The following is a 22,167-nucleotide window of genomic DNA, read 5'->3' as shown; positions in this document are numbered from 1 at the left end:
TATATTGCTTTAAAATTATTTGGATCAGATTTCACTGCAATGCTTTATAAAAAAAATATTATTGCACTAGTCTTTTAAAAACGATAAATGTATAAACAGGCAGCATTGGGTGGCTTTGACACCAACTCTCTGGTCTTTTTTCCTTCAATAACGTCAATGCAGTTTATCCAATTTCATGCGTCGACAGGATTTACCTTAAATTATTGTCGTTCACTTAGTTTCTGCCTTATCCCTACATAAATTGTGTGATTATTTTTGCCTGCGCTGCCAAATATATATTTTGGCATTTCCTTGGCTATGTTTTTCTAGTGTTTAAAAGGAAATGATTGATTGTGTGAGATATTCATGTGACTTTGTGTATCGGTGATTATCATTGGAAGACAATGTCTGATAAACTCTCATGCTCCCCAGGGCAAAATTTTAAACGTTTGTAATTCCATTCCGTTTATTACGTCTGAAGAAGGTGATTGGAGTGCACCATTTGGAACAGATTGCCAAAACCTTATATACATGACACAATAAAACAGGTTGGAGCGTTGTTCTCTTCTACACCTCATCCTAAATGGCTTGCTATCTCAAGTCTTGAGGGAAATCTACTCCATGCTGATGATGGCCAGTGTGCCAGAAACATGTTCGTGGATCGGTTACCTTCTCAAGGGGTCGAGTGGCATTGCCAGCAATGGTTTCTAAAGCCAATGTATCTGGATTTAAAGTGGGTTCTCCATTTCCACCTTCAAATTTAAAGTATGAAGCACCCTAATTTATCTTCACCTTGTGAATTCTGAATGAAAACCTCAGCAGAGAAGGTTATGGCTTTTATTTTGTGGATTCTGATGGAATAAATATGATAGATTACTTAAAACAAGGAATTACAATAACTAGAGCAGGTTATTATCCCCCATACTTTTTGAAAAAAAACACGGGGGATATTGTAATCACTCTGTCCGTCTGTCTGTCTGTCTGTCTGTCCGTCAAGCTATCTCCTCCTCAACGGTTGTGCAGAAATTCACTAAACTTGGTAGTTATGATTGCCACACGGAACGAAGGCGCAACAGAACTATCATTTGTGGCCCCACACCTGGAATGGGGTCAAAAAGTCAAATACTAACAAATGCAATTACAGGCACATTTTGAAACATTTTTAAATGAAATTTTGTAATTGCAATCAACATTGGAGGACGCATGAAATGTGTTACGATTTTTTGGATTTGACACCCTGTTTATGCCCCAGGGGGTGGGGACTTAAGATCACAGGGGTCAAAACAGGTAAAAAATTTAACTTGGAATTTGATATTGAATCATTCCTGGTGGAACGTTTTTTTTTTTTTTTCTTTTTTGCTATTTTTCAACTTTCTTATAAGTGGGAAGTGTATGGATTTATGATGGCACACCATCGATATCACTCTCATTCTTCATTGTTGTAAAGATGAAAGTACAATGAAAAAGATATTGTTTTGAAAACTCCATCAAAGGATTTTATATTCACCAGATTTGACCCCCTCCAAATTTATATTAACAAACATTAAATATAACATTTGTGGTTGTTTCTTTGAAACTGAAGAGCAAGCCATGAATTTTGTGGATGTGGGTTGGGGGGAGAATCCTCCATTTTATGAGAACAAAGATGAATAAATATTTTCAGAAGTGCTCTAACCTGGAGATATTGAAATAAAATCTCCACAATCGTAAGCATAATCATGAGAGCATCCACTCTGAGTCTGGCAGGTCAGTGGTTCGAATCGGTCCCAATACAGGTCATACTACTGAGGATTTTTTTTTTTTTAAATGATGCATTCTGCTTCATTGCTTGAGACTCAGCTTTTAAAAGGGGTAGAGTACAGACAAACAGCCATAGGTTAACAGCCATTGTGCAGTCTTAATGGGCCTAATTGCAACCTCCTGCATTGAAGTTCCTTGTAAGGCAACTCAACTCAAAATAATGTTGATCGAAACTTCTGTTTGGGTATTTTATCGTTTTCATATTCATGCTAACCCTTATTCGTCATTTTTATTGTATTTATAACCTTTCATAACCTTAAATTTTGTGCCTCCAGCTTGATGCCCACCTGAAAGGATACTCAACACCATTCCCTGACGACCTTCGTGGAGTAATACGACCTACACCTATCTTGCCACGAGCTCGTGATGAACGAGGTCCACCTCGCATGGGCCAAGCGGCTATGAACATGCATCCACGCCTCGATGCTGCACTTCCCAACCGCACGAGTACTGACTCGAATGATTCAGCCGCTGCCCTCGATCTTCCGATGCTACGAATGCAACAGGTTACTCAGCTTCCGCCACCCCCACCTTCATCACGGGGTGCTGAGCTTCCTGGACAAATGCGTTCACAACACACGCACACCCCACTCAGTCGTCTTACTCCAAGCTCTTCCGATTACAAGTTACGTTCTGGACAGGTGGTTTCTGGTCTTGGGTCTCACGGCCAAGTGCAATCTCGAACGCGAGATGTCTGCATGACAGAGGATCGACTGTCTCAACCACGCTCTGAAATTATCTCACCTCCTACTCCAAACCCCCCTTCTCTGCTGACACCTGCTGTCCCACCTACAAAGTACATGGTGAGTCTTAATCCAGATGGACATTTATAGCTATATACGTTCATTGACAAATACCTTTTGTGACAACCACTCCATTGGATTTTACAAGTTCAGTTCCTTTGAAAAAAAAAAAACTTCAATAAAGCTTATTAAAACCATAGAAAATTTTATATCCTTGCTCTGATCATCAGTAAAGTTACTTTAAAGTTCTTTAATGACTCTCAAATAGTCAATAAAGTTGATTCTTCTTCATGTTCCTCCAATTTAAGCAGGAAAGTACACACTTGGATTTCAGATCAGTTTAAGTAATTGCAATACATTGATATGCAACTTACTAAGAAGGAATTGGAGAGTGGGCGAAATATATTTTTAAATCTTCTACTATGTATGTATGTATATATATATATATATATATATATATATATATATATATATATATATATATATATATATATATATATATATATATATATATATATATATATATATATATATATATATATACACACACATACACATACACATACACAGTATATATAAAACAGTGTGTATTTGACTGTCCCCCTTCATAAGGACAATGTGAGTAGGGTTTTAAAGGCCAATCTTTTAACACGACTGTGTGTTCACTGCAGTCTATTTTGAGGAGAAAAAAAAATACTTGAAAAACATTTTCAATAAAAGAGTAATTATGTCTCCTTTATTGGAATTGTAGATGGTGACTTGCAAATTGAGCCTCAAGGGCAGTGTACAAAAACGTTTTTTTTAAAATAACAATAAATCCAAGGTGTGGGGAGGTGAAATTCGCTGCACATGAAGTGTAGCGTGCGCAGAGTAAAATGACTGATTATTACTTGGCAAAAAAATTTTTTACAAGTTTTTTGGCCTGTAACGTTTGTCTGTCTCTTTGTTTGTCTGTTTGTCACACAATTTTTGGCCACAGTTTTCAAGCAACCGTTCTGAATTTTTTTGTGTGTGTGTTGGTGACTGGCCTTGGACAGCAACGCTTAATTTTGGTGAAGATCCGAATCCGGATCCAGATCTGCGAATTTTTCAAGTGATTCTTCACCATTGAGAGATAGGGCCAAAAATGATATATAGCACAATAGCTCAAAAGGTTATGGATGGATTCACAAGAAACTTGGTGGACAGGTTGTGTGTGCGAAAAGGACTAATTGATTCAATTTTGGTGAAAATCTGATTCAGGATCCAGATTCGACAATTTTCCAAGTGATTCTTCACCATTGAGAGATGGTGCTAAAAACTATGTATAGCATGACGTCTCGAAAAGTTGTGGATTACTTGTGACAAAACGAGATGGAAAAGTTGGTTTGGCGACAAGAACAAGGCGATTTGATTTTGGTTAAGGTCCGGATTCAGATCCGACCTATTAGTGGGATACAAAATTTAAACTGTTCAGCCTGATGGAGGTATTGCGCTCCATCAAGTGCCGTTCCTTTTCACCGAGTGTAATGCTACGAGTGATTTTTCATGTATATGTCCATAGGATGTCTAATAATTAAATAAATAAGCACACCTGATGCTAGGCTGAGGCTTCAGACTTTGGTACGCTCACGAGGCTGTACCGTTGAAAGGAAACATCCCAGAAGATAAAGAAAATAGGATCACATTTGAACATGTAGTGTTTTAAAATCACATTTCTTACTCAGAAAAATCATATCTTTGTCTCTTTCAATATTTCACGACCATTTCTCCAACCCGTCATTTTTGACATGCTTTTATACTCGTAATAGTGTAATGCATAGTTCTACAACTGGGATGCAGTTTTTTTTTAAGGTTTTCCATATGTGACATTCCATGTATGCAGGAGCCAGCGAATTCACTGCCTGTTGAAAAGCCCTCCATTTTACTTGGCCAGCGAGTGCAGCACAAGGCTCGAGACAGCCCGAACATTGTTCTACCGCCCTCCACATGGCCTAGTAGTAAGGGTGTGCTCTCAACCACGACCTTTTTGTCTATTATTTGCTTGATCAATCTCAACTATATGTCTGTGTGTTTTCTTGTTGGTTTTTTTTTTGGTCATTTTTTTGGCCACCTTGTCCCTCTACGGTTGGTTGCACAACAGTGAGATTGCTGTTTCAATTGTGAAACCTGAGGATTCAACTCAAATAATACGGAACTTTCCAAATCACATATGAATGCAAATGAGGCCTTTCATGCATGAGCTGTGTTCTCGTTTTCAGTGTCGTTTACACGAACTGGGGCACTTTTAATCTGCCGTTGCTAGCGTAACATAATTTTCTTTTTAACATAATTTTCAGTATTTAACTGAAAGAGTTGCAATTTCAAAATGGTTAATTATAATTGCTGCGTTCCTGGATGCAAATCAGACTCACGAAAATATAGAAAATACGAGAAATATCTGTGAATGAGACGTGTCGAGTTTCCACCACTTCCTGTTAATACAAGTGAGTGGCGGTGGTAGAGAACCAACGAACACACACACACACACCCCTCCTCCACCCCTTCTCCAATATGACTAAGAGTAAATATAATTTTTAAAGTTGAATTTACAATTTACCCCCTCCAATTTTTTTTTTTTCACAAGCCCCATATATGACCTTCCCATCACTGTTTGGAAGCACCCAAACCAGACATGGTTTCTCCCTCAGCGAAGTCTTTCCAATTGCTTATGCCCATTAAATAAATAACCAAACCTGCAAGGTTCAACGTCCACTCACTGGCAGGGATGATCGAGGATTTGGTTCGAATGCACCGTTCTCCAATCCTTCAGGCTTTGCACCACCAAACATCATCGGGAGTTTTTGCAGAACGGACAGCTCTTCCCTTTGAGTGAATTGAGAAAAAAAATTCCACTCTTTCATTGTGAAAAGTACTTGAGAGAAAGGGCACTTTTCCAAGTATTTTAGGCTTATTTTAGAAGCTTTGTGAGCCATTTCAGGTGACATTCCTGCATTTGTCATCATGAAAGACCTGCATTGGTCAAGAATGGCAAATGGAAAGTGATACACCTTGGATTATAATTGGAAGGAAGCATTTTTCAATTCTTCTTAAGGCCAATACAATGCAATAGATCCTGTTTGTTAATACAAAGGAATCCAGGTCTATTCAACATAGACAAAGAGGCCATTTGGCCTATCATGCCAGTGCTCATTCCCCAGCCAATTCAATTATTTTATGTTTATTTATCAGACAAGTCTGGAGACGGCGATGGTTCACAAGCAATGTACACGGTTCGCCTTTTAAAAAAAAAATTTTGACCTTCGAGGGGACGCCACAGACAAACTGGCGGGAATCGGGAAAAACGTAAATGATGAAAGTTGTAGTACTCGAAGAGCACTACTGGCATACCAACTTTCATTCGAAACAGTTGAAAACCCTAGGAGCTTGATGCCCAATTTATTGATTTTATTTTGACATTTTCTAAGTTCGTGACCTTCTGACCTTGACCTTGGGACGAAAATGAAAAATCGAGCTCCGTGGGGCTATGCGGGTGCCATTGGGCTAACCAAATACCGAAACCCCTGCCAGATTCGACAAACCCCCTCGGAGAAGATGTAACTTGAAATCGGCTACCCCCTAAAAACACATGTTTTTTGGGCGTGGCTCCACCCATAATGGGCGCAGCATGCCCATTCTCAGGAAAACACAGCTAGATGATGATACAAACCTCCCACCCAAAATTTATCAGGATCGGATCAAAACCCACGGAGTTATGTTCGGGACAGACAGACATACAGACATACAGACAGACACACAGACACACAACAATAACGAATATAGTGGTCAATTATATTTTTCATGAAAATGAAAACCGCCATACGGTGGCCTTGCAGTCTGTGTGACTACCTGCGGGCAACGCAGGGTCGACACGCAGTTCCCCTACGCCCGCCGTGCACCTACGTAGGCCTCCGTGGGAGTCTGCGTCTACCGTGCGCTACCGCTAGAGATCGGAGTATAGGTGTTTGCCTATACACAGTGGTGCCCCCAGAATCCCGATTTAATTCGTTCCAGGAGGCTGTTCGGATTGCAAAAAGTTTGGATTCCAAAAATATTTTCCCAATAAGAAATAATGGAGTGAATTAATCCGTTCGTGGACCCAAAGAAAACCCACTTTCAAGACACTTTAAACTGAAATTACCCATGTTTAAGATAAAATAAGATGAGTAAATGACCATCAGTGGTGGTGTATTGTATGTAAACTGGTACAATCACCACATCCAAAGGTCCACACAGGCTCGAGCTCCGTCCTGGGTTCCGATCGCTCGCGCACTCTGCGAGAGGGCTGCCCCCAGGGAAGCTCATCAAACATGATGCCCGCAGAACCACAATCACTTTCATCAAACGCATTGGGCTGACGTTATCATGGATATTCCAAATTACAACTGGTTTTGCTGTGAAATTTAATCCTTACCTGACAGTCCGTCACACCACGTGATCGGATTGCTTTTTTGTTATTAATTAAAACACAAGATGATTAAAAAAAACAAACATCACAAATGAAGGTGAAAACACGAGGTAAGGCCAAAGTCACATTTGGCTCGGCGGCCGGAGGGTATACAAAATGTACGGGCACTAGCAATTATAAAGCGGCCGCAGTATTTCCACGGTCACACAATGTAGCAGTCACACATGTTTTTATTTTTCGGGGAGCTGCACAGCGTATTTATAAATTGTGGAGACCAAAAACGTGGGGGTGCCGTACAGTCTTTGATTTGATGTCGCACGGTGACCTTAGGGCGTTCCTGCAGCGGCCAAAGAATTTTCAAGGCAGACGCAAGGTGCCCACAGGGGGGCCGCAGGGGGGCACTAAGGCGAACGTGCGGCCATACGGACGGCAAACAAGGGCGCCAAGGAAGGAGCTGCGAGGACGCGCGGGTTTTCCCGCCTGTTTTTCCCGCCATTTTTCCCCCGCACTTGGTGTGAAGGAAGGGGGAGGGCAGCTCGCCGCCGATTGGTGGATGACCAGCATGAGGTGGTCGGAGAGAGGGAACGCCCCTCTTCGAGAACCCTCTCGAAGGAGGGTGGAGCTGAAAACGGGATCGGAGTGAAGGGCAGAGTCCCGGGCTATAAAAGTCGGACACGGGCGGAGCGCTCTTGCTCTTGCTCTCTTCGTCTTCTTCTCTCTCTTCCAGCGCGCTCTTCCTCTTCGTCTCCTATTCGTGGTGGCCGCTGGCCTGGTCTTCTGTGGTGCGGTCCCGAGACCCCGCTGGCGGGACGGAGCGTCTGCCATTTCCCACACCACGACCTCGAGCAACAACGTTTCCCCCCCCCCTTTCTATCCGCGCTGAGATAGCGCCGGAAACCCCGTCTGTGGCGTCGAGCAGCCAACACGTGCCGGCGCGAGGCACGCCGGAGAGGACTCGCCTACCACGCCAGGGATCGGAGTCGCGGCCAGGCGCGACCACGCCGACGGACGTGGGAGAGGGACTCAACGGCCCAAAGGGAAGTCACCATTTTCTTTTCGGGGTTTTTGTATGGATCTTGTGGCGCCGTGTCTCGTAAAGTAGAACTGTTTAAGTGTTGCTGTGTGTACGCATATTCGGTTGTAGCTCTGCATCGTTTCTTTTGTTTTAATTGCTTTATGTGCATTACTGTATGACTGTAAATACATGCCTTATGTGCTTGTCTGTGTGTGCATGTGAATAAAATGCTTGCTTGGTGAACTGTTCCCGCTCTGCTTCGTCTCTTTTCCTTTTTTATTGACCCTCCATCTTGCATCACGTAAGGGGTTCGTAGTGGGTGCAACATCCCGGTAATTAATCGGAACCGTCAAGGCCGACGATCACACCGCTCGGTTATCACTGTAGCACGGAACGGACCGCTTAAGCGGTTCATGTCCGGAGTCGGCCTGTGGCGTGGTACGATCGCCCGGTCGACCATTCGCGCAGGTACTTAGGTAGATCAAATTTGGCGAGCAACCCTATCCTGCGCAGGTGGGCAATTGGCACGATCGTGGTGAGGTTAAACCCCCACCCGTGACTAGCTCCCGGCATTGTTCCGAGAGGGTCACGACAGAATTGTCCGTCCGGTGGGCGACGTGCCGCGATTCGAGTGACGTGGCCGTTCGCACGCCGGCGGGCACGAATTCACAACACTGGTGTTAGAGAGCGGGAAACAAACTCTCCCGTCTCTAGCTAAATTCACGGGAACGGAGCAAGGGTGTGTGAGGCGACCCCCGTTCCCTCCAAATTACGAGCAATTTAAATTAACCCCTTACGAGAAATAAGATGGAGTCTCAAGGCGAGCGGGTGCCGGGGGTAGAAATAAATATGTGTAGTCATGTAGAATCCATGGCCCAGGATGAGAACCCCGAGCAGGAAATGCTTATGGTGCAAGATGAATTTCCCCAACCGAACCCAGAGCCCGAAATGGGCGCGGCAGTGGCAGAGGCCGCAGTGTATGACACCTCCCCTCCCCTCCCCCGAAGCCCTCCCCCGATCCCTGCCGAAACGGCTCACTCAAGCGCACCCGACATGGCCCAGCTATTCGCCATGCTGGCGGGAATAAACAATAAAATTGGATGACATGGAAGCGAATACGCAAACACTGCGGGGTGAGATGCAGCGAATAGGCCGTGGCCTGCAGGCAGGCATAATGGCAATGGCGAGGAGCGAAACGCGGGCAGTGGAGCTCAAAATGACGACGCCACGTGCTGGAACGAACGAGCTCGGGGGGAGTGCAATGGCTGTCAGGCCCGCGGTGAAGGCGGGAACAAAAAAAATAATTCGGGGGACGTGTTTGGCGAGACTTGTAAAGGTGACGGAGAGAGCAACAGTGACGGTGACCAAGAGGGAAAAACTAATTGGGGTGACGGAGATGTGCACGAGGGAAGTAACAAAGACAAAGAAGGAAGTGAAGGTATTGCCAGAGACACGGGAGATAGAGGGTGAATTGGACGGGGTTAAAGACGCACACACACACACACACACACACGGAGTTAGTGGAGGGCGATGAGGGTGAGCTCGCGGAGTGTGTAGGGACCCAGTGCGAGCAGCTGGATAGCCTCCTCCAGGAATGAGGGGAGGGAATATGCCCCCTTGAGGCGCCTCACGACCAGGTGGGTTTGGTCGTGCTTTGCGAGGTCGAGGGAATGAGTGCTGCGAACGGGTACACGCCGAGCTTGGGGGGTATAGAGGCCCCGGAACCCCTTGTGGTGACACGAATCCCCAGTGTGATTGTCCCGGTGTGTGAGGTGAAAGGTGTGAGTGCGCCCCCATGTGTGGAAGCGACCCCGTGTGTGAGTGGTGTGGTGGAAAGTGTGCCGAAGTGCCTGCCTCCCAGCACGCCATGTGTGGATGAGGCACCGTGTGTGGAAGGAGCCACGTGTGCAAGGGGATGGATGGCACGAGTGAGAGAGCGGCCGAGTGTGAGGGAGACAGCGTGTGTAAGGTCACTGTGTGTAAGGGAGATGTCGGTCGGCATGCGTGAGCATGGAGCCACGTCTCCCGGTGTGAATGTGAGTGTAATGGAGTGGTGTGTGAGTGTCGTGACACGCAGGTGTGCGTGGGTCGAATGGCGATGACGACGGCGACAGAGGGACAAAAGCAGAGTAGCGGCCGTAGATGTATTGGGGACCGTGCCGGGTTCACCCAGCGGCGAGCGCGAGGTCCGTGCTGTGCAACGCACGAGGCCGCCATGTGCTCGCTTGCGGGAGTGAAGCCCGGTCCGGAAACGAGCGCGGTGAATGTTGCCGATCCCACGGACGGACAAAAGGTAGGCAGGATGCGGGGGCCCGGGGTGCCGTTAGCCGCGTGGGCAGTGCATTGGGCACAGGCACCCAGGGAAGGGGCCCAGGGAGCCAGCCTGCCACGTGAGCATTTCAGGGGAGTCGCCAGAGAGGGCACTCCCCGGTGTTTAGGGAGCTTGTAGGCTCGGAGGCAGTGTAGTGCCCGGGGGTGCCATCGTAGGAGAATCGGCAGAGTGTCGTGCCTGCCAAGGGAGCCACGCATCCCAGTCACGAAACCGTGCAAGTGGACGAGGGAAAATTGAGGGGCAAGGCCCAAAATTGAGAGGACACCAACACAGGCGATGGGAATCTGGGTTGATAGAACCAATAGATTAAGCAAGAGGCGCTTGTTGAAAGCCCCGGGGTAGTTTAAAGGTTAATGGATAGGGTAGATTAGGAAGTGTACCCCTCTGCACCATCCATCCCTTCACTCGTTGTGGGCCGCTGGACCCACTTTGGGTTAAGATCGCTGAAGTCTGGGGAGGCCATCCTGAGGCTTTATTGGGCATCGACGCAGGACGCTAGCTATCCCTTATTCCCCTCCGGGAAGGGAACGTAGTGGTTGGGAGTAGGCTCGGGGAGATAGGTTAGCCGAACAGAGACATAAAGGGGGTTAGGGGACGATTTATAGTGGGGAAGAGTAAAAAAAAAAAAAAAAAAGTTGGGGCTAAATTGTGTTTTTGACAAATTAAGGGAGTGGGTAGGTGCAGTGACAGGCAAAGGCGATAGGTTGGGAGGGAGACCGTAGGGTAGGTCCGAGCCCGCCTTCCGAGTGGCCAGCACCACCGCACTCCCTCCATCAAACTGCACTGCACAGCAAGAGGCTGGCCAACTTCATCGGCTGTTGTTTTGCTGCGAGGCCTATACCGGCCGGATCGTCTGCAGCTGTTTTCTGCAATGCCTGTGCCGGTCGGATCGTCCACCGGCTGTGTTTGCCTGCAACGGCCTTGTTCTGCAGGCTGTGTTTGCCTGCTGCCTTTGCCATGCCATGCCCACTGCCCATGTTCACCAACCCCGTTCTGTTTTGATTTGCCCCCCCCCCCTTGTTCATTGACATGTGCACCAGGATCATCACGAAGCTGCAAGAACTGTCCTGTTGGCAGCTACAACACGGGCCTGCAGTGTCGGCGCGTGCGCCGGTTGACCGTTGACTTTTGTTTTGCTCCCTGCAGAGTCCATTGATCCTGGGCCATGGTTAGTGTAAATTTTGTAAGTTAAGTTGTACTATAAATATGAGTGCGCCCCCGGCATGTCTGTCTCGCGCCGGCAATTTTATTTAAGTCGTCTGAGTGAGTGGGTTTGTTTAGTTAGTTACTCAGCCCTCAGGTTATTTATTTTGGGGACACGAATACACTGAATGTCGCACTCAGGGATCCGAAGGTAAAACGTACTAGGGGAGAACTACACATGATGGCACATGAGAATTTGACGACTCGGGACGAGTCTGTAAAAAGGGGAGGGGGTAGTGTTACGGCTGTGGAAATTCGCATTCACCATAAAGGGCCCTCAGGTGAGATATCTTCATAGGTACATGTGTAGTTAGCCCAAACCTGTTGTATAGAGGGAATTTATGTTATCCATCCGGGCTGCGACGATTTGAGTTCGTCGTTTTTCTTTTTCTATCTTTTATTTCAAACAAACAGCATCTCAACAACCATGCCATCCCCACCACAGCACCAACCACACTCAACAACCACGCCACCGCCACTATCTACGCTACCACATATTCGCCGCTATGTCCGCTTCCGAACGGCAAACAAGGGTGCCAAGGAAGGAGCTGCGAGGACGCGCGGGTTTTCCCACCTGTTTTTCCCGCCATTTTTCCCCGCGCTTGGTGTTAAGGAAGGGGGAAGAGCAGCTCGCCGCCGATTGGTGGATGACCAGCGTGAGGCGGTCGGGGAGAGGGAACGCCCCTCTTGGAGAACCCTCTCGAAGGAGGGTGGAGCTGAAAACGGGGGCGGAGGAAGGGCGGAGCCCCGGGCTATAAACGTCGGACACGGGCGGAGCGCTCTTGCTCTTGCTCTCTTCATCTTCTTCTCTCTCTTCTGGCGCGCTCTTCCTCTTCGTCTCCTATTCGTGGTGGCCGCTGGCCTGGTCTTCTGTGGTGCGGTCCCGAGACCCCGCTGGCGGGACGGAGCATCTGCCATTTCCCACACCACGACCTCGAGCAACAACGTTTCCCCCCCCCCCCGCCCTTTCTATCCGCGCTGAGATAGCGCCGGGAACCCCGTCTGTGGCGTCGAGCAGCCAACACGTGCCGGCGCGAGGCACGCCGGAGAGGACTCGCCTACCACACCAGGGATCGGAGTCGCGGCCAGGCGCGACCACGCCGAAGGACGTGGGAGAGGGACTCGACGGCCCAAAGGGAAGACACCATTTCCTTTTCGGGGTTTTTGTATGGATCTTGTGGCGCCATGTCTCGTAAAGTAGAACTGTTTAAGTGTTGCTGTGTGTACACATATTCGGTTGTAGCTCTGCATCGTTTCTTTTGTTTTAATTGCTTTATGTGCATTACTGTATGACTGTAAATACATGCCTTATGTGCTTGTCTGTGTGTGCGTGTCAATAAAATGCTTGCTTGTTGAACTGTTCCCGCTCTGCTTCGTCTCTTTTCCTTTTTTTTGTTGACCCTCCATCTTGCATCACGTAAGGGGTTCGTAGTGGGTGCAACATCCCGGTAATTAATCTGAACTGTCCAGGTCGACGATAACACCGCTCGGTTATCCCGATAGTACGGAACGTGCCACCCAAGCGGCTCGTGTCCGGAGTCGACCTGCGGCGAGGTACGATCGCCCGGTTTACCATCCGCGTGGGTACTTAGGTAGGTCGAGTTTGGCGAACAACCCTATCCTACGCGGGTGGCCGATTGGCACGATTGTGGTGAGGTCGAAAGGCCCACCCGTGACTAGCTCCCGGCGTTGGTCCGAGAGGGTCACGACAGAATTGTCCGTCCGGTGGGCGACGTGCCGCGATTCGAGTTACGTGGCCGTTCGCACGCCGGCGGGTGCGAATTCGCAACAATAGTTCCCTTCCAAGGAACTTCAGCACATGAGGAGGGCATTAATTCCATGAAAGCCTGTATTAATATTACCAACTTATGATTGTTTGTCCATGCTCTATCCTTTTTAAATGCTGAGCATCAACACAAGTAAGGAAGCAGCATGTACCATTTTAAGTGTTTCCTATGACTCAGCCAGGGTTCGAACTGTTCGAACTGCCATCCACCCAGACCCAGAGCTGGCATTCTAATAATTACACCACTGAAGCTGGTAATTGGGAATATATCATGATTTATGTGCATGGTAAAGTGTGTGTGTGTGTGTGTGTGTGTGTGTGTGTGTGTGTGTGTGTGTGTGTGTGTGTGTGTGTGTGTGTGTGTGTGTGTGTGTGTGTGTGTGTGTGTATGTATGTATGTATGTATGTATATATATATATATATATATATATATATATATATATATATATATATATATATATATATATATATATATGTATGTATGTATGTATGTATGTATATATATATATGTATGTATGTATGTATGTATGTATGTATGTATGTATGTATATATATATATATATATATATATATATATATATATATATATATATATATATATATACATATATATATATATATATATATGTATGTATGTATGTATATATATATATATATATATATATATATATATATATATATATATATATTTATATGTATATATATATATATATATTCAGAGTTTAAATGCTGTGAAATGGTTTTAACTTGAGGTGGCCAGAGTGCAGTGTCGTGTGGGCCCAAATGGTCATGAGAAGAAATGACAGATTTTTTTTCCTTGCACTTGTGTTGGACAACTCTTCAACATAACTTCAAACAAGTATATCATTTCAATGTTTATCCTTTTGTTACTTATTTATTCAATTGTCCTGACGCTTCCCTACAGGGTCAGAGTTCATGCAGATGAAAGATGCTGCAACTGGCATTGGTTCTGGTGTCGATGCTATCCCAGGTGAGGCCTCCGATGGTTTCTCAGAGTACTCAGGTTCCCATGGTTCAGCGGGGTCGCAGACACCACCAATGGCACCACGTAGCCCACCCAGCTCTCCTTCACCACCGAAAGACAACCCCAGTCCAACAGTTTCACCCAGCCCTGCCCGTCGCCACACCGGCAGTTCAAATAGTTCTGCAACATCACCTGAGGAGGCCAGACATCATAGTTCCCTCAGCAGCTTGTCTCCAGAAGCAAAGGTGGCTAGTCCCCAGAGTTACCAAAGCAGCAGGTCTGAAGAAGGAGGAAAAGCTGCCGCTGCACCAACAATAGAAAGGTGAGGACGTCTACATATTATATCACTTGGAAAATATTTTAAAATGAAGACATCTTCAATAAAAATGAATGTATAAGAAGATAAACTTTATTAGATGAGAGATGTGTTCTTTACAGGGCCTCCCTGGAGTCTGACTGGTCAGACATGGAAGAGAAATCTCCAGCCGGAAGTGACTCGGCTACAAGTCCTGAGTATGAGCAACTACATTCGACCAGGAGCATTGAAGCAATCTTCAATGATCGTGGTATCTACCAGCTTGAAACAACAGATTTTACAACGCCACTTAGCTTGCGGCAGGCAAGCCATAGCAGTGCTGAGCGCCTGGAAGAAGGTGAATCAAGTGAAAGTGAAATTGCCGCTGCCATTGAACATGCCAAAGTTTGGAACCGGAGTCGTGCCCTTGCCGAGTGGGAGAAGGCAGAACGCATGGGTGTGCGTGAAGTTAATTTGGAACCAAAGCATGCACCTAACAAAGAACGTACAGAAGCTGATGGAAATCAGCGGCCTCCCTCAGCGAATGGGCAGGAAATGCCAGTTACAGAGCAGCATGTGGGATTTGTATCTCCAACTACATCCCAATCAAGGGCCACATCCTCCACCTACAGCCTCGGATTTGTATCGTCACGTGTGTTATCAAGTGGGCAAAAACAAGCCTATGAATCAAATCAAACATATGCACCCAGCCATCAGGAGATTGCAAGAAAAGTGGAGCCAGGTGCTGGGCAGCTGCGGGTATATAGGCGTCCATCTCCACTGGGCAAAGGATCTGAACCCCAGCTTACACCACAGGATCAAAAACGTTGTCGTGTTGAGGATGAAGATAGTGCTCGCCGCCGTTTCTCTTCTCGCCTTTTTTGGTACCCTGAGCCTGGAAGCAGGGTGCCACGGATGATAGGCCGCCGTAGAGGCATTGGAGCTCGTTCTCAGGATGAAGATGAAGAGAAATCACCGCTACTTATTAGTCGTAGCTCTGAGGAGCTTTCACCTGAGCGCAGCAATATTGGAGTTGGCGGAGATGCAGGGAAAACCATGGGACTTGTACGGCCACCCTTTGGCAAGTCTTTCAGTTTTACAGAAATAGATTCTGGGGTGCTTCTTCAGGCTTATGGCATTGAAACAGACAGCACAGACTTTGGACCTGCATTGCATACAGGACAGACACCTGGGCGGCTTAGTGGTCGTGAGAAAGGTATCTTGAGAAGTCTTTCAGTCCCTCTTCTTGATGAAGAAGGAGAAGATGAGGTGGCTGGCTTGGTTACTGCAAATACTGCAGGCCCTGCTACTATAACTATTATTGAGCCACCAATCTCTCAGCAATCATCGCAAGATCGTGAGGTAACCTACTATCGTGGATATAGTGATGTTGGGTCAGACTGGTTGGAGGAGCTACCTGCTTGTTCTCCGAACCCAACGCCACCATTCCCGACCGAGGCTGGAAATTTGGTCAACACCTCATTATCTCCCACAAAAGCCTCTGATTCAAGTGGTAAAATATCTCCAGCAGTGCTCACAATGCAGGGAGGATCATCAACTGCATCCGCACATGAAGAGATACCAACACCCGCAAGTCGAAAAGTGACGACTGTAACGTTATCTGGGCCACGTGTCATCTTCACGAGCACTGCATGTCCCAAAGCTATTGATAAGAAGCCAGATGCAGATAAGCCTGAAAGGGTTGTTATAAGCTCAGCTCCAGCCATTCAAAAATGGCCTCTCACGGATGTTACTATTCAAAAAAACCCTGCACAAATGACTGTATCAGGCTTGAGGGTCAATGCTGCTGGAGACTCAGCAAGCAATAGGACAACACCTGTCATGGAAGTTAATCAGAGAGTCACAATTCCAGCCACATATGGACAACGTCAGGGTGCAAAGAGCCAGGGAACTGCCACTGCACCACAGGCAGCTCCACGTAGTCAAATTACTGGAATCCCACGTGGACAAATTGCAGGACCAACTCCAGTCACTCGTCCCCAGGCTGGTCCTGTGGCAAGCCAACGTTTAGCTCATCATGGTCTGATGGAGAGGATGAATTCTCTTCCAGCACCACCGGCTCGCTCTGATAGCTATGGACGACTCGATCATTTAAGGAGGGCAGACAGTGCAGCAGAGGAACAGCCAGAGATAGGTGAAGAAATGATGAGGCTGGGAGAAACGAGCACAGGAAGGGTTGGTCCTGGGCAGCGTCTAGTACCTTGGCCTGGGAATGAGGTTGAGTATGTAAATTTGCAGAGCCAGTCATCAGCTCATAGGCCTCAGCAGGAAGAGTTTCATAAGCAGCAGCAACAACTATTTCATCAGCAACAATTTCAACAACACTTCTTACATCATCAGCAACAGCAGCGGCAACAGCAGCAACATAGGGGTAGCAAACAAGAGGCTCTAACGTATGCACAGCGTTTTGTAGAAGGTCAGACGGCTGATCCTGAAGCATGCAGACGCAGCGGTCCTGTGTCTGGGCTTCCAACACCCCAGGCTCGCCGTGCAAGGCTTGAACGACAAACAAGCCTTGGTACCCCTGCAGTGGCCTACCCTCCTTCACCACCTTGTAGTGAGCCAGAACAACATTATGTAAACTTTGCAAGTGGTGGACCTTGCAGTCGTGCTTCTGTTGCAGCACCAACAGTTTCTGGTGCCTCAACGCCACATCCCGCTCGAGCACAGCTTCGGAACATGAAAAGTTACAGCGTCGATGAAGGCTATGGCCCTCAGCATCATGCACCCCAGCAACGTGATTTTCCACCTTTGCTTGAGCATGCTCAGTCAGAAAGAGACCTAGTTGAGGCTAGGCTTGGACGACCTTTGCCCCCTGGAGCCAGAGGGACAGTCATGGGGCCAGGTGGTTCTCACCAGCACTCACGTGAGAACCTCCTGAGGAAATCAAAGTCAAACATCATCCATAAGGTTGGTTTTAGATCATGGTCGTTTTTTGTGCTCGATGTTTATTTGTAAGTTTGTCTTGTGTCATTCTGGAAATGATGCTTTTGAGTTTGGATCTTTATTTTGCACAGAAACTTATGATAATTTTTTTTCTACGTTTCATTGACGGCTAGTTTCAACATGCCGAAGGCTCGGGTGGACTGTAGAATCAGATGTTAGTTTGCACTCTCACCATTTTCCTTTGAGCTTTCATAATTTCTTCAGAATACAAGCCAGGTAACAGTTACCTCGGCCAACGAAGGTGGACAGAGGTTATGTTTTCAACCCTGTCTGTCTGTTTGTATGCCTGTGAACAGGATATCTCAAAAAGTTACGGACGGATTGAGACAAAAGTTGGTGGACAGGTTGTTTGTGTGACGAGGGAGAATCGATTCGATTTTGGTGAAGATCCGAATGGAGATCCGGATACGAATTAATTTTTTTTTTTTTTAAGTCATTCTTTGATCACCATTGAGAGATGGGGCCAACAACGATGTATAACATGATATTTCAAAAAGTTGTGGCGAGTTATGACAAAACGGGGTGGATGGGTTGGTTAGATGACAAGATCAAGCCGATTCAATTTTGGTTCAGGTCGCGATCCAGATCTGGCCTATCATTGGCATACAAAAAGTAACCTGTTCAGCCTCGCGGAGGTCTGCGCTCCACTGAGTGGCGTTATAATATTATTGATGTTTTTACTTTTTCTGATATTATCTACAATACCTGGGTGATGTTAGCATGGCATGACATTTCGTAATGAGCTAAACACATACTTTTCCTGTTCTACAGCATCCATCACAGCTAAGTGTGGTCAGTAATCCAACCTTTGAGCCGGACTCCGCTGCTGTTTCACCCAACCGGAGTCGGTACAGCTTTGGGCTTGCACAAGGACTAATACCGACTTGTGCAGACCCCCATACTGGCTCAAGGGTAAGTGAAATATCTTTTATGCTGCTTCCCTGACTCAAACAGACTGGAAGGAAGATTTTTTTTTTCATTCGAGATATCAAAAACGTTACATTCCTACACCTCGTTATTTTGTGGTACCAGGTGCAAATCCACACACCTGAGTACGATTTCCTGTGACTTCATATATGATTGAACTTGTGGCCAATTTCAAGGTACTAGAAACAGCCACTCCCTCCAGGAACGGTGGGGTGGGCAATTTTATTTTGTGTTACACTGTACAAGCTCAACTTTGCAAGACATTCTGTTGAAGTCAAATAAAACAAAGAAACAGAGAGGTGTCAAATTATGAAAAAGTCTCCCCCTATTTACATAAAACTAAAAACGTAAGTAGGAGATAGCCATTACAACGTCGTAGAACATTCCAATTCACACCCTGAGTACAACCACCAAGTTTCAAACACATTTTTTTCCACAAACAGACATGTATGTTTCAATACATGGACCACATATCTCTGATGACAATAGTTTTTTGGAACCAAAGCATGCACCCTCACAAAGAACACCACATTTTAGTGACAATATACTATAACACAGAGAAATGGCATATTTTAGAATGATTTGTACAACTTCCTGGAGTTTGATTTATGAGGTCATCTCATCTCGACTCTCAACTAGATTAACTTATAATATGGGTCGTGATGTCTGTGAGTTCTGTCCGTCCATTTGTCCGTCCGGTTGTGCATTAACTTTTTGCTATTTTTGCTACTCCTCCCTTATCACCCGGCTGATTGTTCTGAAACATGATACATGAATACAATATAGTAGCCCATGCAATCACTTTGGCTTCCATTTTTCCATTTTGGGATCATGGGATGGGGGGGGAGAGGGGAGTGTTACCCCCTGAAACCTCAGATCCCTATTTTTGCTACTGCTCCCTTATCACCTGGCCGATTGTTCTGAAACTTGACACATGGATACAGGGTAGTAGCCTACACAATCACTCTGGCTTCTTTGATTTTTCGATTTTGGATCGGGGGGCTCCAAGAGGGGCTCCTCCAAATCTCGCCTTGTAACTTTCAGTACCCAGAGATCGAGTCGGCATGGGTTTGAATCTCAGTTTGAACTACAACCTCATGAGAAGACCATCAGCCCACTGGAGCTGTTTATTAATTTTAGTGATAATATCTAGTTTTCAAGTTATTCTGTCCAACGGTGCAGAAGTGCATTGGCAGCTATGATAATTCACCCACTTCTTATGATAATTCCCCACTATTTTGTGTACATAGTCGAGGCTCGTGGAAGAGCTAGCACACTGAACGGATCAGGACGTAACAGGACAAAAATAGGACGCAAAACAAGAAAAAGAGGATGCAAAAGGAGCAGGAGTGAGAGAGGGGAGAAAGAACAACAGCAGAGTTGAAGGCCAAGATAGAGGGAGACTTGCATAAACAATGGGTGTGAAGAGGTATGGGGGGGGGGCAGGCAGTAGAGAATGCATGAAGTGGACAAGATGGATACAGAAGGAAACTCCAAAGAGAGAAAACTGGAAATTTGAAAGGAGAGATTTGGGTGGCGATAACTCAGGTAGAAAAGAGCATGGTTTTGGCTTGGGGACTATCTGCGATTGTGGTGAACAGCTGTCTTGAAGACCTGGAGGGAGGAATGAGATTGGAGAGGATGTGGAAGTTGGTTCCACTGGTGAGGAACAAAAGAGGAAAAAATGAGTTGAGGTGAGCAGTGATTCTGGGTTTAGGTAGTTTCACCAGAAGGGGGTGATGGTGGACCTTGTGAGTCCTACAGAAACCTGGGGTGAGGGGAGACAGAGCACGGAGAGAGCAGAGGATGCAAGATCAGAAAGGAGGTGGGAGAAGACAAAGAGACCACTGACCTGTTTGCGATGACGAAGTGATAGGCCCATAGACTTAGCTTTATCGTCGAACATTTTAATAATCTTAAAGGCCAAGAAAGGGCATTGTACAACAGAGGATGCCCAGTCGGCAGCTGGCTTTGGAGGCCAACTTTGAAATGTGGTTTGCCCAAGAAAGATAGTGGCTGATCGGAAGACCCAAGAGTTTGAATGACTGAGCTTCCTCAAGAGAATTGTAAAGAAAGTAGATAGGAGGGTTTGTCATATGGTCCTTTTGAATAGAAAGAGAGACATTAGAGTGTGAAATTTCTCACGATTGAAAGACATGTTCCAATTGATTGACCAGCTTGTGATTTTGTCAAGGTCTGAAGAGAGGGAAGAGGCTCCAGCCTGCAAGTCTGAAGGATGAAGGATGTTAAGGCAGAGGGGGAGTCATCAACCAATAGATAAAGGGGATCAGAGACAATCAGACTCTGATCCCCTTTATCTATTTGTATATCTATATCAATTTTTCAGACAATCAGAGAGATTGTGGTGGCAGTGGTGGAGGTGCAGTGGGCGCAGGTAGTGGTGGGGTGCAGTGGGTGCATACAGTGGTGGAGGTGCAGCTGGTGCAGGCAGTGGTGGAGTTGCACTGTGTGTAGGCAGTGGTGTTTGTGGGTGATGAGACAATTGAATATGTAGATTCTTCATTCTGCAGGAAGGTTTGTCGATGTAGAATTCTGTGTCGTTTTGAAGGAGGGGGAGTAAGGGACATTGAAGGAAGGGTAAACGATATTGTATCGGGGTCATGGCAGGAATAAGTTGATTGTGGTACACCTCAGTGCGAATGATGTTGGGAAAGTTTACTCAGAGGTTTTGAAAAATAGATACATTATATTGGGTAAGTGACTGAAAGCAAAGGCTTGTGAGGTCGTGTTTTCTGGGATTCTCCTAAGATTAGGAAACAATGTGTAAATTATGAGCAGAGCAATAGACGTCAACCAATGGCTGGAAGAATGGTGTAGGGAGGAAGGTTTTACATTTAAGAAGCAGTGGGAATCATTTAGGGGACAAAGAGAGTGTTACCATAATGATGGCCGTATGTTAAATAGAAAGGGGGCAGCAAGGTTTGCAGTGGGAATTGAGGAAGGAATTCAGGCTTTTTTTAGGTCAGTGGAGGGTGGGGAAGGTATGAAGGAAGGAACGGATGATGTAATTGTGATGAGTAAGGCCAGGCAGGAAAATAAAATTTCAGGAAAGGAAAAGTTAAATCTATTCTATACCAAAACCATAAGTTTAAATAATAAGATGGAAGAGCTTGAAGCCAAAGTGGATAGCGAGGAGTACGATGTAGTTTCAGTGAGTGAGACGTGGTTTAAGGAGGAGAGTAACTGGAGGACAGGATTAGAAGGCTACAAGGTGTATCGGTGTGATAGGAAAGAGAGAATAGGAGGAGCAATCTGGGTAAAGGACAGGATTGCATCAAGAGAAAGGGGGTGACATTAAGGAAGGAATAAATGTTGAAGATTCTGTACAGGTAGAGATTAGAGATTGCAAAAACAGCAAGATACTGGTAGGATGCTTTTATAAGGCTCTGGGTATGGAGGAAGAGGAGGAAGGAGGAGTACATGAAGAATTTAAAAGGGCATGTGGTGAGGGAAGAGTATCGATTATGGGGGATTTTAACTTGCCAGGAATAGATTGGGTCCAGGAACAGGGAAAGGGCAGAGTGGATGAGGATTTCCTAGTTTTAGTCCAGGATTGCTTTTTAACCCAGTTTGTAGATAAGCCCACGAGGGGAGTGCAGTGTTCGACCTCCTTTTAAGGAACGATCCCAATATGGTGGAAGAGGTAGAGGGAGAGAAGCATTTCGGAGCAAGTGACCATAACATTGT

The 22,167-nt window shown here is 46.1% G+C and overlaps 1 protein-coding gene across 4 annotated transcripts in view; it reads left to right on the top strand.

The window, feature by feature from the left end:
- Nucleotides 1–22,167, top strand: part of LOC147032855 (uncharacterized) — a 322,720-nt gene that overhangs the window by 244,997 nt on the left and 55,556 nt on the right. For 3 of the 4 annotated variants that reach the window (XM_085870793.1, XM_085870792.1, XM_085870796.1), the window contains 5 exons: nucleotides 2,055–2,582; nucleotides 4,387–4,507; nucleotides 14,211–14,592; nucleotides 14,709–17,496; nucleotides 18,304–18,444. In XM_085870793.1, the coding sequence (XP_085726919.1) occupies nucleotides 2,055–2,582; nucleotides 4,387–4,507; nucleotides 14,211–14,592; nucleotides 14,709–17,496; nucleotides 18,304–18,444 (3,960 nt within the window). The remainder of the gene's footprint in view (nucleotides 1–2,054; nucleotides 2,583–4,386; nucleotides 4,508–14,210; nucleotides 14,593–14,708; nucleotides 17,497–18,303; nucleotides 18,445–22,167) is intronic. The other variant, XM_085870794.1, reaches the window with a different exon arrangement.

Source organism: Eptatretus burgeri, chromosome 2 (assembly GCF_056783735.1).
Source record: "Eptatretus burgeri isolate ZD-2024b chromosome 2, Ebu_testis_v1, whole genome shotgun sequence".
NCBI lineage: Eukaryota > Metazoa > Chordata > Myxini > Myxiniformes > Myxinidae > Eptatretus > Eptatretus burgeri.
This window is presented reverse-complemented; position numbering and strand designations above follow the sequence as displayed.